Genomic DNA, 18,693 nt, shown 5'->3' with positions numbered 1-18,693 from the left:
AGTGTCTATCACCCAGTCACCCCATCCCTCCCACCCCACCCCCCACTTCCTTTCTTGACAACAGGATTGAAAGTGGTATCATTCAATGAAGTAGAGAACACAGGAGAAAGAGGAGCAGGCATTTTGTTGAATAAGATAATAAGTTTGGTGTTGATTTGTCACTCTTTGGGAGTGTCTTAGTTTGTACAGCTATGACAAAATAGCTCCAACTGGTAGCTTAAACAACAGTCATTGATTCCTCATGGTTCTGGAGACTGGGAAGTCTAAGATCAGGGTGCTGACAAACTCTGTCTGGTGAGGGCTTTCTTTCTGGAATGCAGATGGCTGCTTTTTTGCCATAACCTTACTTAGAGGAGAGAGAGAGTTGGGGGGCTCTGGTCTTTTCCTCTTTTTATAAGGGCACTGATCTGATCATGGGGGATTCATCCTCATGACTTCATTTAAAACTAATTACTTCCCAAAGGTCCCACCTCCAAATACCATTACACTGGGGCTTAGGGCTTCAAAATAGGAATTTGGGGTTCACGGAAACAAATATCAATCTGTAACAGGGAACCTATGGAATACTCATATGAACAGATATGCTAGGCAGCTGGATCTCTGGGACAGGCGCTCAGGATTAAATCCCAGTTTGAGGTATAGATTTTGAATATGTGTGTACATGATGATACATGCAGCCATGATAGTGCATATGGTCCCCTACAGAGAGTATTGGAATGAGAAGAGATGAGGTTTGTGTTTGGAAGTCCGGGGAACACTGACATTTAAGAAACAGGCAAAAGAAGAGGACCTCGTGAAAGCAAGCAAGGAATAGTTGGAGGAGAAAGGGAGCAGTGGGAATATGTCAAAAAAGCAAGAAATGAGGTATTTCTTTTTTTTTTTTTAATTTTTTTTTTTAAAGATTTTATTTATTTATTTGAGAGAGAGAATGAGAGAGAGAGCACATGAGAGGGGGGAGGGTCAGAGGGAGAAGCAGACTCCCTGCCAAGCAGGGAGCCCGATGCGGGACTCGATCCAGGGACTCCAGGATCATGACCTGAGCCGAAGGCAGTCGCTTAACCAACTGAGCCACCCAGGCGCCCGAAATGAGGTATTTCTAGAGGGAGGCCTTGAGCTTTAGTATCAGTAACTAGAGTTCAGTCGAGTGAGGACCAAAAAAGGTAGATGGGACTTAGCAACATGAAACTCATTGGGGTTCATGTAACTACAGCTTCTGTGGAACAGTGGGCATAGAAATGAATGAGGGGAGGAAATAGAAGCAAATGGTGAATATAAGTTTTCTTTCTAACACAGTTATGGAAATTTATACCAAAAATACTTTAGCCTAACATAGGTTATGTTTTTTAATTGAGGTGAAATTCACATAAGATTATCCACTTTTTTTTTTTTTTTTAAGAGGGAGTGGAAGGAGGGGCAGAGGGAGAGGGAGAGAGATAATCTTAAGCAGGGGCATGCTGGGCATGGAGCCTGACACAGGGCTTGATCTCACGACCCTGAGATCATGACCTGAGCCGAAATCAAGAGTTGGATGCTCAACTGACTGAGCCACCCGGGCACCCCAAGATTGTTCATTTTTTTTTTTTTTTTTAAAGATTTTATTTATTTATTTTGACAGAGAGATAGACAGAAGAGCACAGCAGAGGGAGTGGCAGAGGGAGAGGGAGAAGCAGGCTCTGCACTGAGCAGGGAACCCGATGCGGGACTCGATCCCAGGACCCTGAGATCATGACCTGAGCCGAAGGCAGACGCCTAACCATCTGAGCCACCCAGGCGCCCCCAAGATTGTTCATTTTAAAGTGAGCGATCTCGTGGCATTTGGTTCACTCACAATGTTGTGCAACCACCACCGCTGTCTAGTTCCGAACAGTTTCAACATAGCAAAAGGAAAACCCATACCCATTAAACAGTTTCTCCCTAGTCCCCACTTTCTCCAACCCCTGGCAACTACTCATCTGTGTTTTGTCTCTGTGGATTTATCTATTCTGGATAGTTCACATAAATGGAATCGTATAATGTGTAATGTTTTGTGTCTGGCTTCTTTCACTTTGCTTAATGCTATTGAGGTTTATCCACATTGTAGCATGTATCAGCACTTCATTTGGTTTTATGGCTGAATATTCCATTGTACGGATATGCTACAATTTGTTTACCTATTCCCCTGTTGATGGGACTGTTTCTACCTTTTGGCTATTGTGAGTAGTATTTCTGTGGACATGCACAGTCATATATTTATTTGAGGACCTGCTTTTGCTTCTTCTGGGTATATATCTAGGAGTAGACTTGCCAGAGCCTAACAGTTTTTCAAAACTATACTTTTATAAATGCTGATGAGAATCCACGGGAAGCATTGTGCATTATAGAAAAAGTTGATTTACACCGTCTATGTTCTTTAAGTACTTTACATTCTTTTTGAATTCTTTTATTTATTTATTTATTTATTCATGAAAGTCAGAGAGAGAGAGAGAGAGAGAGAGAGGCAGAGGCAGAGGGAGAGAAGCAGGCTCCCCGCCTAGCAGGGAGCCCGATACGGGACTCGATCCCAGGACCCTGGGATCATGACCTGAGCTGAAGGCAGACGCTTAACCGTCTGAGCCACCCAGGCGCCCCTACATTCTTTTTGAGATAGATTGGTGAAATGATGAGTAAACAGTTCATCAAGAAATAGATGAGTTGAATGAAAAAATATATATACATCATTTTTAAAGAAGGAAGTTCCCTTTAGAATTGAGTTTTGAGCCTTATAAGAAAAAAGTATTTCAAATGAAGAGTGTGGATAGATTAACTCATACAGGAGAGGGAAGATGGGACAGGCATAGGTTTGAATGCTTCATTTTAATTTTTCTGAAGAAAGAGTAGGGGTTGCACTCTGGTTGGCAATAGGGAAAGAGTTGGCCGTCCCTGAGCTGTGTCATGTTACTTCTCGTGGAAAGATTCTGGAGGACTTAGCAGGAGAATATTAATGTCGCTCATAAAATATGTATCTGGATAAGTCCTATGCTGATTCAGGGAGGTATCTTTTGATTCTCTATCATTTCATTATATGATCTCTATTCAATGTATATGGTCTCTGTAAACTTACTGCTAGGATTGACTCATTTATTCATATCTATTGTATGTATTTTTCTCAGGCAGAGAAGGCTGATGGATTTGTCAACCTGCCCGATTTCACTGTGGAGAGAGCATCTGAATGCAAGAAAAAGCAGTGAGTTGTTTTCCACAAAACCCTGAGCCAGAATAACATCCCTTCATAATTTTAGTTTCTCGAGTGATATGGTAACTTGGAAGTTAGTGAAGGTAACACCCAAATGTCTGAGAATTTTGAACTTTATGGGTTGGCATCCTAAACAACAGTGTAAGCTTTTAACCTCTTGTTTTCTGGAATTTCATTTTGTGGAACAGATGGATTATAAAACCCCATGGAGCCTTGGCATGGCATATTTTTGACAACCGTGTCTGAGATGGAACGAAAAACAAGCTCCCATCCACGAGTGGCTGGGAGATCAGATGTCAAGATATTTTCTTGGTGAAGAGGATGACTAGTTCAATAGGACTCCCCAGAGCTGCAGATGTGATAGCAAAACCAGTTTCTTTTTCTTAGTTTATAACATTATTATCCTTGAAATAGAATTCTCTGAGAGATCTTGGACTTTGGGATTATACCCTGATATAATTTAAGTCCAAAAGATTTGAGAACAGACAGGAACCAAAAAAAGTCATCAGCGTATGGTCCCCATTTTACTGAGAAGGGAGTAGCCCAGAGAGTCTGAGCTTGCCTAGAACTTGCAGGAGAGCCTCGCTGGTCAGCCAGCTGTATTCCCATTCACCTGCTCTTGCCGTGATAGCATCCAGCCACATTTGGAAGATGTGCCCTCTTCACCTTTTTCTTGTTGTTGTTGTTCTTCTACCTTTGACATCTTTTTCCGTTTTATCAGAAAGACATTTATTTCCCTACTGACCTATGTTACCAATAGTGGCAATTGACTAGATTTTTCTAAGAAAATGAATAAATGGTATTAGTTTTAAGTCTCTGCCACTCTAGTGTTGCTGCATGTATCCAGTGATACATAAGCTTGCGTTGATTTTCGTGGTTTTGACCAAATTGGTTATTTACCAAAATGCTGGCCTGTGCTGCAGGACTTCTGGTCTAATGATAAAGGGGAAACATTTCAGTGTTTGCTAATTTTCAGTGTTTTCTACTTTTCTTTTAAACTGACAATAAATATATTTTTCCTCTACTCATAGGGGGAGGCTTGGATATAATTTTTGATGTGTTGTCACACTGTGGAAGTTCTATACTTGATTATTTTCCTACACATAACATTCTTGTATGTATTTGATTGAATTTGAATAAATATTTTGCTTTATGGATCTGAGTATTTAAGGGACACCTCTAAGACCGTAAACTTTAATTTATTGTCTCTTTCTAGCAAAGCAGTGAGCAAATGAAAATACAAGAATATGCCCATATGTTTTAAATAGAAACTATCGACCAGCCAAGACTCAGTCCTTTTCTGGATGTCTCAACACGATAAATTAATTCTCTGCTCTCTACATGAAGTAGAAATTAGGCAATGGGTATTTAATGTAACTAAATTATTTTTTGTAAATTTACAAAGAAAGCAGGTGAATTTACCACACATATATTTGATTTACTTTCAAACCCATTGACAACAACACTAATTTCTAATTTTTAATGTGTCTGTGTTTTTCCCCCTTCAAGTGCTTTTAAGATCAGCCATCCACAGATCAAGATCTTTTATTTTGCAGCTGAGAATGCACAGGAAATGAGTGTGTAAGTAGAGAAAATTGCTAAATCTAATGTTTTTGGGAATAGATTACTTTGGTCAGGTGTTTGAATTTTAAGCATATGTTCATATCAATTCTTGTTAAAGCATTCTTGCTTTCTTCTTCACTATTTGGAAGCATTTTGGAGAACTACATATATCAAAATGGCTATTTTAGGAAGAAGTAATAAGATTCTTCCGAGGGAACCACTAAGTTGAGAAAGGAAAGAATAGAAGTCATTATAAGAAAATGTTACAGCGAGAATCAGCATCACAGGGAGAAAGGCCTGAAAGTACTGTGACCAATCTCACAGCTTTTAGACTTCTACATGAAAAATATCTGTAGGATTTCTTATGTGCTGTGTAATTATCATGATGATCCCTGTGTTTATCATTAATCCATGTTCTATCCTGAAAATTTTGCAAAACGTCCTTGCTCAGAGTACATCTCACATAAAATTTTATATCTCTAACTCCATTTCCTGTTTTTTTTTTTTTCTGTTTAAATAAATGGAATAAATGCATAGAACACTACCTGTCCCACTCCATCCCCTGCTGGTTTAGATTATAGTGTGATCACAATGGCTCTTAATTGAATGAGGCTATATATATATATTTCAGGCGCTTGAGACATCAGAGGACCTTCTATTTAACTTAAGCCCTATTCCCAGATTTCTCAGTGTTCCTCATTACCTTCACATAACTAATAAAAATGTGTCAGTGGAATACCTACTAGGTGCCCCACTGTGGCAGATCCTGGGCAATAGAAATAAAATACTTTTATTTACTTAAATGAAGAGAGGAGTTGTTTCTACCCTCTTTCTGATTTTAGCTTTCTCCCCTTGGCTTTCTCAAGCGCCTGAGAAAAAGAAGAGCAGATGCCCCCAGAGAAGATAAAAGCCTTCACAAAACTCTTTTATTTCTCTTTTTATTTGTGTTGGTAACTAAATCCTATTGATTAGCAAGCCGTTGGCATGTCGGTGGTGTGTGAAAGGCTTAACATTTTACCCAGCAGTGCTTGGAGCCCCGTCATAGTGAGGGTCAGGCTGGAGCTGAGCCACCGATTAATCCCTGGTGGTTCTTTCTGGCATTCTCTGGTGGTGTTAATAAACACCAAAGTGGAATTTCTTTGGGCCTCCAAGTTAACTTCTCTCTTCTCCCACAAGATGATGCAGATGACATTTAAAGATTTGTTCTGAGTGGCACCTGAAGACCTCCCTTTCTTACTGAGGTGGCCAGTTTAAGCCAGTAAATAATGTGTCTGGGTATTTCTTTATGACATGCAGAGAATCTGGGAAGGAGGGACTGGCGTGTCGAGAGATGCATCCTGTTTTAGAAGTTCACTTCCTTGGGAAACTGCATTTTTGGGTAGTGACATTTCTCTCAGGGACGATGAAGGGAAAGGTAATTACGTTTAATAGAAATGCTGTGTGTTCTGCAGGGACCCTCAATTTACAAGTACAGGGGTAAGTAATTAAGGGTAATGGAAGAGTTGCTGTCTAAACAAAGACTGGTTGGTAGCTGCCTTTCTCAGACCGCGTTTGTGGGAAGAACCTTCTTGTTTTGTATATCAATTTCTTCACACTTGTGCTCCTCCAACACATCGAGTTAATATACAACAAACTCCCAAGTAACATCTGTCATCTTCTTTTATGTAAATATAAGTCTTTTTGTGCATCCATCTATTTAGCCACAAATAGAAATTTTTCTACTGCCTTAATGTTTTTTTAAAAAAGTTCTTAGCAAAAGGGGTACTCTAAGCCAGTGGATTCCAGGAAGGAAATAGTCAAACAAGATTCTAAACAATCACGTTTTCCACAGCAAGTAACTAATGGTGGCAATTAAAAGGATATGAGTTTTAGGTAAGAACTGGGAGGAATGATTTCTTTATTGTCAATACTCTTTCATTTTGCTATATTTCTGTATTTCCGTGTTCTGGAAAGGAACTTAGAAATGCCTTTTCTTGTTTCAAGCATTCTCTGTTCAAAAATATTTTTTGTCTTGATATGTTAAAAAATTTGTCTATTTTACTTTTAGATGTTTTTTTGGGGGGAAGGGTCAATATACAGTTAGGAAATCAGGTATAAACTAAGAATAGTTTATTTTGGTATTTTAAAAGTGAACTGTTAAATTCACTGTGCTTTGATCAGTTTTTAAAACTGTACATTAAAATGTTTCTTTTAGTTTAATGACACACAAAACATATTCTTGTAAAAGATCCTATAATACAGAAGTAGGTAAAGTAAAAACCTTTCCATCCACCCAACTTCACCCTCCAATTCAACTTCTCTCTTTAGGATTAACTACTTTTTAAAAAAGTTTTTATTTATTTATTTGAGAAAGAGAGAGAGAGAGAACACAAGCATGGGGAGGGGCAGAGGGAGAGGGAGGAGCAGACCCCCCTACTGAGCAGGGAGCCAGACATGGGGCTCGATCCCAGGACCCCAGGATCATGACCTGGGCTGAAGGCAGACATTTAACCGACTGAGCCACCCAGGTGTCCCAAGATTAACTACTTTTTTTTTTTAAACATTTTTTTTTTAAAGATTTTATTTATTTATTTGAGAGAGAGAGAGAGCACATGAGAAGGGGGAGGATCAGAGGGAGAAGCAGACTCCCCGCTGAGCAGGGAGCCCGATGCGGAACTCGATCCTGGGACTCCAGGATCGTGACCTGAGCCGAAGGCAGTCGCTTAACCAACTGAGCCACCCAGGCGCCCAAGATTAACTACTTTTAACAGTATGATTGACATTCATCCTTTTTGATGGTTTTCATTGCATATCGATTCATGCACATACACAAATACATAGTTTTAAAAGTACATTGAATCAGGCCAATCATATTGTTCTGTACTTGCTTTTTTCACTTAACAGTATGTTAGGATTTTCCCAGGCCATCAGAAGGCTTCCTATCCCAGTCTTTTTATTAGCTTCGTAATAACATTGATTGTACTGATGAAATTAGTGGTATACTTTATCCATTTTCCTGTTAATGGAAGATTATATCGTATCAGTGTTTTTATCTTTTTGCCATTGCAAATCTTATTGAATTAACATTCTTCCACATTTATTTGTGGTTTGTAGGATAGACATTTATAATTAGGGGTGGATACTTAAATTTAGACTAGTATCATCAAATTGCCTTTTTTAAAATTGGCTGTACCAATTTTGATGTTCAACTGAGCAAAGGATGAGAATGTTTCCTCCTAAATCCTAGAAATCAGTGGTATTTTAGGTTTTGCCAATCTAGTGGTGAATATTTTCCTGTGTTTGTATATGCATTTCCCAAAATACTATGGAGGCTGATAAATTTTTTCTATTTTTTTATAAGCCATTTATATATATATTTTTGTGATTTCCTGTTTTGTTTGTTTGTTTGTTTTGGGGTTGTTTATTATTCTATCGGGTCTTGATGAACACTTTCTGGTTCCTATGGTGGGATCTGGGCCCATGTATTGGTCTGGTTTTAAGTGGCTATTAAGGAGCTCATATTTGTCATGATGCTAAAGGGGCTTCTTAAAATGCCTTTTTTTAAAAAAAGATTTTATTTATTGTTTATTATTTATTATTTATTTATGATGCAATTGTCATAATTTTGTAGTTGGTCTAAACATTTCCAGAAACAGCATAAGTTTGTGGTGTTGAAACCTAAAACCACTTATTTATTTATTTAGAGAGAGTGTGCAAGTGGGGGAAGGGGCAGAGGGCCAGGGAGGAGGGGAGAGAGAGAGAGAGAGGAGCAGACTCCCTGCTGAGCATGGAGACCCTGAGATCATGACCTGAGCTGAAATCAAGAGTTGGACGCTCAACGGACTGAGCCACACAGGCACCCCTGAGGGGATTCTTAAATGAGGCTGAAGCTCATCTTTCTTCTTGTAGAGAGCCCTATTTGTTTTTAAAAATGAAATTTATGTATTTCCTGTTAATAAAAAATAAATATGGCAAGACCATGGCAGGTTGAGGGTTGGGTAAGGATTCCTAATTTGTTGACAGTTGAAGACTTGGGAATACGCGATAATTATGTGGTAGGGGAGCAGTGTGCTGGATAGTTCACGAGGCAATACAGGACTAGAAGAAATGGAGAGCATAAGTGAGTTAATAAGTGCATAGCATTCTTATTTTATTGGTATTGGTTGACTTAGCCCACTATTGAATGCGCTGGTTTCTCAAAAAAAAAAAAGTGAACATATAATATGGAATACTTTTTAAAAATATAGAAAATTGGAAAGAAGTGGGAAATAAATCAGATTATTACCACCCCCAAAATAATATTTTCCCTTTAAATAAAAGGTTATATAGCTAGGAACATATGAAATAGATGCATTTTGTGTCTTTTACGAATTTGTGTGATGAAATATGTTCCTGACTAACCCCTTGAGAAGGAACTCCAATGGCCTTAGGTCATGAGGCAAGTTTGAGTTCCTTAAGGTGTGTCTAGTTCTATTTTTATCATTGATGTTTAGTTGAAAATCATTGCCAATAAGATAGTAAATTGATAAGAAGATAGGACACTGTCATTTTTTACCTAACATAAAATTCTTCAAGGAATTAAACATTTCCCCTGTCAAACTCTGAGATCTTCTATTGATTAATATAAAAATCCTATCTTAAAAATGGATCATCTTCTCTTTATTTTTTTTGTGAAATAAAATTACATTTTAAGAATTATAGAGATGGGACGTTAATGTTAAGTAAGGTTACTAAATTCAATGATAGAGGTTTGATTGCTAAAAATTTGCTAAAAATTTGAAATGCACAACTACAAAAATATACTTGTTCATATATTTAGAATATTTAATGTAGTTGCCCACCTTAGCAAGCTGGATAATGGACCACCTTGTTTCTTGTCTTACAAAGAATATCCCAAGGAAGGAAAGTATTGTGAAACAAGTGGTTTTAGGTTTCGATACCACAAACTCACACTGTTTCTGGAAAAGTTTAGACCAACTATAGAATTATGACAATTGCATTATAAAGTCTGGCACAAGACCTTACTTCAGGGTCTAGGGGAAGTTGGATAGGAGATGACCAATCTCTTTAGCTAAGCATTTATTTTCTATTTGAATTTTAGGTGGTTAAACAAGCTTGGGATAGCTATAATCCATCATGATTCTGCTACGAAGGATGAAGGTATGTTCTATTTTAAATTTCTGAAAATTTAGCAAGAATATTAGGATGAGATAGGATGGAAATACGATGTCAAGTTCTATGCATAGTCTTGTCTAATGAAACATACTTTGGCATTTAAGATTATCTGGAAATATGTAGAAGCAGACATATTCACACAGACTCACCAACATGGAATAGAGCTTCCCATGCTGGCTAAGAATGCTTTTTACACTTCACCCACACACTAGCAGCTGTAGGCTTCACTGACATCTCAAACAACTGCCAGTGTAAATGTTTTATTGTCCCACTCACTGAATTCTTACTCAGAGACATGATCTCGTCATGATCTAGACAGATAACTTTCATCCCACTGTTTCCTCTCTGATATTTTAATATTTCCACCAGGTGTATGCTGAGGCTAATTACTCTAAGTTTGTGCTCGGAAACTGAATGTCAAATTGGGACACAGGCCATATTTTTAGCTCAGTCTGTAGTTCTCTGGGTTCAAAAGCTACAGGAGTCAAAATCTTCTTAAAGATGCAATTACTCCTGAATATTGAGAAGAAGAAGGCTTTAGGTTCGGGGTCACAAAGCTGATACTATTTCTGAAGTACTCAGGCCATATAAAACTTGGGAATTGGAAGGTGGGGAGTTACATCTTTTGATAGCAAAAATTGTAAAAGCTGAAATTGAGAAATAGAAAAGTGAAATCAGTGTCCTGACCGTCTCCTTGGTCCTCTTTGCCGCAACATCAATACCCATTGTATATTTGAAGTGCATTTATAGATTGTGAGGAAAAAAAATCACTATACAAAAATCTTCTCCCTATCCTGGTATTTAAAGCCTTCCATGATATGGCCTTAAGCAAACTTTCAGCTTCATTTTTTTTTTTTAACCACATCCCTTAGGGGACTCTGTATAATTGGCTCAGCTTGCACCCTCGACTTGGTCCTCTCATTACTCTGTGCGCGCTGTTGATGGTTTACTTATCCTGCCATTTCCAGCTCCTCATGGCTCCTATGATCAAAATTAATCACTACTGATTTTATTATCCCTTAGTATATGATTCACACCTCTTTTGAGGAATGATTTTATTTTCCCTGAGCTATGGTTAGTCCTTTTCCTAAGTATTAGACACTCAGGAGGGCGGAAACCCCAATATGGCTATCATTTTTTTTCTGCTCCTATGTAATGCCCTTGCACCAGGTAGCTCAGTAGATGAGTCCTTTCTGAATCGGATTGGAATTGCAATAGCCAGATGGAGCAAAACCTCTGCTCATGCATTATGGAATGAGTGATGACAGGGTTGAAACATTAAGCATTTTCGTTTTTGTATAGAATGCTACAGTGAGAGTGAACAGGAGGACCCCGAAATAGCTGTGGAGACACCACCCCCTCCTTACTCTGCAGAGACTTTCTCTCCTTTGGTACGTACTGACCTCAGTAGTCTTTTGGTCATGATCAAGTGCGTGGACATTGTTCCTTCCAGTGGCATAGAATCTACTTTGGCCGATAAATTTTTTAGAACGGGCTAAATTAAGGTACCTGCCGAGGAGCAAGTGCAGTTCTCAGATTTTGAGTCTTCTCCATGGCAACCCCCTGGTATGACAAACTTGGTGTATTTGTGTGTGACCCACAGATGTATCATGCTGACAGGACTTATGGTAATGCAGAGGGCTTCTAGGTGGTAGGCCAGGGCTTGCAGAGATTTGTTTTATAATGTTTATTTATACCCTACTGGTCTTCAGAAAGAATTGAAAGTGCTTGTCCTGGGCGCAGGCATTATAATGATGCCAAATGAACATAAAGGGGATGAAGGCAATAGATGAAGAGAAAATTAGAGTCTGAAAGGTATCAGGAAGCCAGGAGTGGGGTTACAGCATTCAATCTGCACGTGGAATAATTCTTCTGTATATTCACTAGAGAGAAGTCCAAGTTTAATATCAGCTTTGGAAGCATCCAGCATAAGTTCAGGTTATCAATGGATGTTAAGACTGTGGCATGTTGCTTTGTATTTAGATGCTTGTTGGCATTATAGTGATGTCCCCTAGAAGGATTCAAACAAGAATTTTCGGGAAAGCTTATTTATGGTTCTTCTACCTACCATGTGCCAGGACTTATGTAGGTGCTTTAAATATATAACCATTTACTGCCCCCGTCCCCAAATAACCCTGAAAACTAGTATTATTTAATCTGCATTTCACTGATTACTAATGAGCATCTCTTCGTATTTATTGGCCGTTTGGATTTTGTTTTGTCTAATGTCTGTTAAGTCTTTAGCACATTTTTAGCTGTCTTACTATTATTATTTTGTATTTATAAAGTTTCTTTATTCTATCCGTTAGCTCTTTGTCAGGTAAAAGTGAGGCGCATTTCCTTTTCTGTTTCATGGCTTTTACTTTTTTAGATGGTTTCATGGTTTCTTTTTGTAGACAGTTGTTCTTGGTTTCAATGTGGCAGATTCATCCATCACTTCTGTTGTGGTTAGTGCCTTTGTTTCTGATTTTAAAAATTGTTTCCTATAGCTAGGTCATGGGAAGGTAGATATGGCTGTCCTCATTTCATGATTTAGGAAACTGAAGTTCAGAGGTAGAATGGGCTGGCTACTCATGCAGTGAACGGGGCACCTCAGAAGGGAACCCAGTGTGTCTCACTCTATTGTACGTGTTCTTTCCACCCCACTACAGTCCTTGTCCATCCACGGACCCAAGTGATGAGAGGTTCTGATAGGTTACAGCAGCTCCTTCACCTACTGAACCTCCTGTGCCAGAATTTTCTATTTGTGTGATGAAGTTTGCACCTTTATTTCTGTTTTGCCAGTTTCTGGATTTAGGGTATTAAATAGCATTTAAGTGATGACCTCTATTATTGTCACCTGTCAGTGGAGAATGGTGGTCCCTTTTCTAGTTTACTTAGCTAGCAACCAACACCAGAAATAAATAGTTGTTGACTGAGTATTTTTATCAAAATCTCTATGCAATAGGACTAGTCTATTAAATTAAGCAACATATAAATAAAATTAAACTTTGAATATAGTAAAATTTAGACTGTTTTTTGAACTAGACTTACAATATATCCTATCTGAATATATTCATAACTTGCCCTTAATGTAGACTTTCTTCTCTTTTAAAATCAGTTTCTGAATTTAGAAAAGACAAATAGACATGCATTGGTTTAATAGAGAAGCATATATTTTTGTTTAGTTTCTCTGTTTCTGTTTCTCTTTGTCTCTGTCTCTCTTCCCTCTCTCTCTTTCTATTTCTGTCTCTCTGTCTCCATCTCTGTCTATCTCTGTCTTTTCTTCTTTTCTGTTTCTCCTATTTTAACCTGTGACACACAGTGATTTGGTCAGTCCTCCATCCTTCTCTTCCTGAAATTCTCTCTCCCTCCTACTGTTCCCCCCGACCCCCCGCCATGACTCTTAGATGATTTATTTTAGTTCTAAAATACTGTGATTTTTAGTTTTCTAGGGGCAACTAGTATCACAGGTTACTAAGAGCATTGTCAGGTATCTAGAACTCTACTTGAAAGTAACAGCAACCAAATTGTCTTTTTAGATGAGGGATCATGGCTCAATTGCATTATACCATGACAGTGTTTCCTGATGTTACAGTAGAAGCTCATGGAATGCTTGTTTCAAAACAAACAAACAAAGGGATGCATATGAGACCAGTAAGTTAGGTCATTGAAGTAGGAGGATTCTTTAAAAATTTCTGAGTCATTAATCAAATGTTATTTTTTTAAAGTTCTAAGTTGAGCATTTTTCTGGAAGGCCACTAAGGCTAACTATTTTTTTTTTCTGAAGAAATATATTGGAAATAGATACATGTTGAACAGTTAGGTTTTATTTTCCTTAGAAACAGAATATGTTCCTCCTGCTCACATATTGTCCAGGCAGATTTTGTTTTTGTTTCCTCTTGTTTCTTAAAAACAGACATGCAAGGCACTTGGTTAAAATAACATTTAAGCTTTTTATTGAAACAGATGATAATTGAAGAACTCATGGTGACTTTTATCCAGAGAATGAATCAACTTATTGTTTTGGCTCAACCTGGCATGGGCTAGCTATGACTGAGCTATATAAGCCTAGGTGAAAAATTTTTTCTCCTAAGTTCTTGCTTTAAAAAATATTTGGGGGAGCCTTCTCCCTCTCCATCTGCCCCTGCTTGTGTTCCCTCTCTCACTGTGTCTCTCTCTGTCAAATAAATAAATAAAACCTTTAAAAATTTTTTTTGGGTAATGGACTTTCATTTTGGAATGATGACTCAAAAATATAAAACAATGCTATTCTAGAAAATTATCTCCCCAAAATTAGAGTCTGGAATTAAAAATGTAATTCAATGTCCAGTCATTCTAATGGCTGCAAACTGTAAGACTTCAGCAGCAGACCAGTTTGGACCTCTGCTTCTAGTGGGTGGCATCACCTTCCATGAGAGAATAAAGAACGCTTCAGGGTCTTGCCTGAGGGAACAAGAGGTTTCTGTTTATGTTGCTTCTTCTTGAGAAGACTTCACAGGCTGGAGAGTGGAAAGGACATCCATTGATTCACAGAGAAATTAGAAGTGGGGACCTTTTTTCAGGCTTACTAAAAAGGCTTAAAATAGATGGGACCTGTAGATTTCACTTGGGAAGTTTCTCTGTAGAAATCAGTATCTGTGATTCCTTGAAATCCATGATTCCTTGAAACCCACAGAAGAGCAAAAAAGGATCTGACTTCATTCACCTTTCAAACTCAGTAAGTTCCAAAGTGATTTAAGAGCTTAACCATCATTAAAAATTGGTTACACATGTTTGCTCTCTAAGTTTAATTATGAACAAGCATTGTCTGGTACCTCGATCTATGTTTATATATTTATTCATTCATTTAACTAATTTTGTTGAGAGCCATTGTTCTAAATATTTGGGACACATGAGTAAATAAAGACAATGATTTATTTCTTCATGGAGTCAAACTTTTAGTTGAGAGAGACTATAATATAGTCTCTATAATATAATATGTAATTATATTTATATAAGTATATATTATAATATATAATTATAATTATAATATATAATATAATATAGTCTCTGTAATATAATAAATAATCAACATACTAAGTAAATTATCTGCTACGTAGTAGAAATAGAATACGGTGAATATGGGGAGATGGGGTGCTGGGGGTGGGACTGGGACTGTGAACAGAGTAGCCAGGAGAGGCCTGAGTGAGAGGTCTGAGCAAAACTTTTGAAAAGTGGTGTGACAGACAGTCAGGTGGATGTTTGGGAAGGAGTTTTCTAAGCAAAGGGAACAGTTAGAGACAAGATCTTGGTGTATAGGTAGCCGTGCAAGGAGATCAGTGTGGCTGAAGCAGGGTGAGTTAAGATGAGAATAGCAGGAAATGAGCTTGGAGGGTAGTGGTGGTCATACCATGTAGAGCCCCAGGGCCCCACAAGGACTTTGATATTTTGAGTTACTTAGGGAGCCTTTGGGAGTTTTGAGCAGAGGAGTGATGTGATCAGTTTCCCTCTTAAAAGGACCCCTCAGGCGACTGTGTGGGAGAGACCCTCGGAGGTGGGAGGGGGGTAGGATAGAAGCAAAGAAATCAAAGGGAGGGTTGCAGTGATCTGGTGTGGGAGATGGTGGTGACGCAGGTCAGAGCATAACTGAAAAATGGAATGGGCAGATATTTGAACTTGGTTGGAAGGTAGACCACCCAGTGTGTGGATCAGATAGGAGAGAAACTGAGAAGATAAGTACTTATAAACCACAGCTTCAGACAGCTCCTGTACATTATCTTAACGTGGTCGTCCTCATATTTTGATGCTTTTTAAAAGTACAATTCCTTTTATATCTAAATGATGAAAAATATCATCTAAAGCCAACCAAAGGAGCCGTAAATAAAAATAAACACTGTAGACCATGGCCCCTTGGCCAGTGGCAGAGGAGGAAGTAAAAAATGAAACACAGAAAGGGGTAAAATCAGTTTTAGAAATTCAAATTAATTTTGGTAGGACGACTCTCACACAGCTGCTTCCTAAAGTCACTTGATCTTTTGATATGTGTACCATATAACAGAAATGCTCACAAGTGAGATAATTTTTTTTTTTTGTTTTGATTTTATTTATTTATTTGAGACAGAGAGAATGAGATACAGAGAGCATGAGAGGGAGGAGGGTCAGAGGGAGAAGCAGACTCCCCGCCGAGCAGGGAGCCCGATGCGGGACTCGATCCCGGGACTCCAGGATCATGACCTGAGCCGAAGGCAGTCGCTTAACCAACTGAGCCACCCAGGCGCCCACAAGTGAGATAATTTTATGAAAAATTATCAGTCACTACAAATACAAGCTAGGTAAAGGTAGAAAGAAAATTCATCCTTGCAGGAATTGTCGCAAGCTCTATGGTTGAACATTTAACTGATTTCAAGACTACTTCTTCTTTTTTATTTTTAAGATTTATTTTTTTGAGAGAGAGAGAGAGGGAGAATGAGTTCCCTAGTGGGGGGAGGAGCAGAGGGAGAGGGAGAGAAGCAGAGTCCCTGCTGAGCATGGAGCCCGATGCAGGGCTCGATCTCATAGCCCTGAGATCACAGTCTGAGCCGAAATCAGGAGTTGGCTGCTTGTCCGACTGAGCCACTCAGGTGCGCCTGATTTCAAGACTTCTAAAATTAGCATTTACATCTTTGTCCTTTGCTTCAGCAGTTTATTTCAGACTCCTCCTCAGGCAGTCCATCACAAGGCATGGGGCTGCCCCCAACCCCTCATGCCTTCCATTCCCGTTCCCACTGCCGCTGTCCCAGTTGGGGCCTACAATCGCTCTTGCCCAAGTCATAGAAACAGCAGGTATTTTTCTTTCTCTGTCTCTAATATCTCTCTCCTCTTAAAAAACCACGTTCAGATTTGTCATCCCAAAGCTCAGTTCTGATGGTATTGATTCACCTGCACAAAACCTTCCAGTGACTCCTCGTTGCTTATCAAGTTACTTCTCGACTTGTTGGTGTGGTATTTAAGGCCCTTGGGTTTACTTCCAGCTGTCATTACGGTCTTGTTGCTGATTTCTCCTTTCTCAGCAGCCCAGTAAACTGCCTGCTGTCTCCCCAAAGCTTTCCAGACTTTTCTGCTCTTGCACTTGCATTGATAAAGTTTCTCCACTGGTGGGAGCCGTGTGCTCCCACCCTAGTTCTGCCATCTCCGGGTTAAATGTGACTTCCCTCACTAAAGCTTCCCTGGTCCTCTAAATCAGGATAATCCTGCCCTCTTCTGAACTCTTCTGAACTCTTTATGTTCCTATTTTTGTGGGGTGGGGTGGGGGGAACATTTTTCATATTATCATTTGCCTTGAATTACAGATTTTGTGTTTCTGGCTTATTTCTCTGGTTATTCAATTCTTTTTTTTTTTTTTTTTAAGATTTATTTATTTTGGAGAGAGAGCACACATGCAAGCAAGGAGAGAGGCAGAGGGAGAGGGAGAGAGAGAATCTCAAACAGATTGCCCTCTGAGTGTGGAGCCCGATGTGGGCCTCGATCCCAGGACCCTGAGATCATGACCTGAGCTGAAACCAACAGTCGGCCACCCAGGCGCCCCTCTAATTATTAAATTCGTAAAGTCAGAGGCAGTGTCCAATATCTTTTTTCTTACCCACAACATTTATGACTGTGCCTACCACAATTTGAAATGAAATAAATCTTTATTTAATGGACTGGTAAATGGGCAAGTGGGTAATTGTAACTTCATCCACATTTTCTGCTGATTTCTTGCTCCAATGTTATTTCCCCATGTAAATTAGAACATAACTACTTTACATTTGTCTAGTACTTTCACGTGGCTTTGAGGAAGATGATTTCATTTTACTTTGACAAAAGTTCTGCATTTTACAAACGAGGAAGTCAAAGAGAAATAAATATATCACAAATATCCTTTGCAAGCTTAGCTTCACCTTTTACTAAGAATATTCTTTCATGTTATCCCATTTGCTCCTCTTGATAAATATGAGTCAGTCAGGCAGGCAGCTAATACTTTTTTTGTGTATCAACCATGTGCCAGGTCCTGTTGCAGATAAGAGAATGCTGAATTGAAATAGATAGTATCTTTTCCCCAGAGCAGGCTAAGTTCTAAGTTGAGGAAGAGGCACAATAAATTTGTAATTCAAACAAATAGTCTCAAGTGCTGATAAATGCTGTGAAGAAGATAAACAGGGATAATGTGCTAGGGAGTGGCTGCGGTTGAGGGTGGGGAGGATATTCTTTGTGAGGGTCAGGGAAGAGGCTGCTGATACTTGAATTGACACCAAAATGGTGAGAAGGAAGCGCCACCCAGAAATCCACAGAGAGAACGTTTCTGGCAGAAAGAACCTGTGCTCAAGGGATGGAAAGAAGGCCGCTGTGACTGGAAAGGAGAGGGAGGGGGAGGTGGAGGGAGATGTAGCTGGCGGGGCACATAGGGGTCCACGTAGGCCTTCTCAGCTATAATGAGGACTGTGGCTATTTTTCTACTTGTGATGGGCAGTTATTAGAGGATTTTCAGCAGGGCAATATTGTGATCTATTTTATGTTTTAGAAATACTCTAGGGGCGCCTGGGTGGCTCAGTCTGTTAAGGGTGTGCCTTCGGCTCAGGTCATGATCCCAGGGTCCTGAGATCGAGTCCCACATCAGGCTCCCTGCTCAGAGGGGAATCTGCTTCTCCCTCTCTCTTTGCCCCTCCCCCTTGCTCGTGCTTGCCCCCGCTCCCTCTCTCTCTCTCTCAAATAAATAAATAAAATATTAAAAAAGGAAGAAGACCTGTAGTTATTGTTTGGAAGATGGACTAGGGTAGGGAGGGGATGGG

The 18,693-nt window shown here is 39.2% G+C and overlaps 1 protein-coding gene across 2 annotated transcripts in view; it reads left to right on the top strand.

Moving 5' to 3' along the window:
- IPCEF1 (interaction protein for cytohesin exchange factors 1) overlaps positions 1-18,693 on the top strand; it is a 75,944-nt gene that overhangs the window by 20,336 nt on the left and 36,915 nt on the right. For both annotated transcript variants that reach the window (XM_031028912.2, XM_031028914.2), the window contains exons 3-6: positions 3,129-3,202; positions 4,721-4,792; positions 9,855-9,913; positions 11,231-11,319. In XM_031028912.2, the coding sequence (XP_030884772.2) occupies positions 3,129-3,202; positions 4,721-4,792; positions 9,855-9,913; positions 11,231-11,319 (294 nt within the window). The remainder of the gene's footprint in view (positions 1-3,128; positions 3,203-4,720; positions 4,793-9,854; positions 9,914-11,230; positions 11,320-18,693) is intronic.

The sequence above is a fragment of the Leptonychotes weddellii genome, chromosome 8 (genome assembly GCF_054177405.1).
Source record: "Leptonychotes weddellii isolate Sample4059 chromosome 8, ASM5417740v2, whole genome shotgun sequence".
In the NCBI taxonomy this organism is placed as follows: domain Eukaryota; kingdom Metazoa; phylum Chordata; class Mammalia; order Carnivora; family Phocidae; genus Leptonychotes; species Leptonychotes weddellii.
Note: the sequence above shows the minus strand (reverse complement) of the source record. Positions and strands in the feature narration are given on the sequence as shown.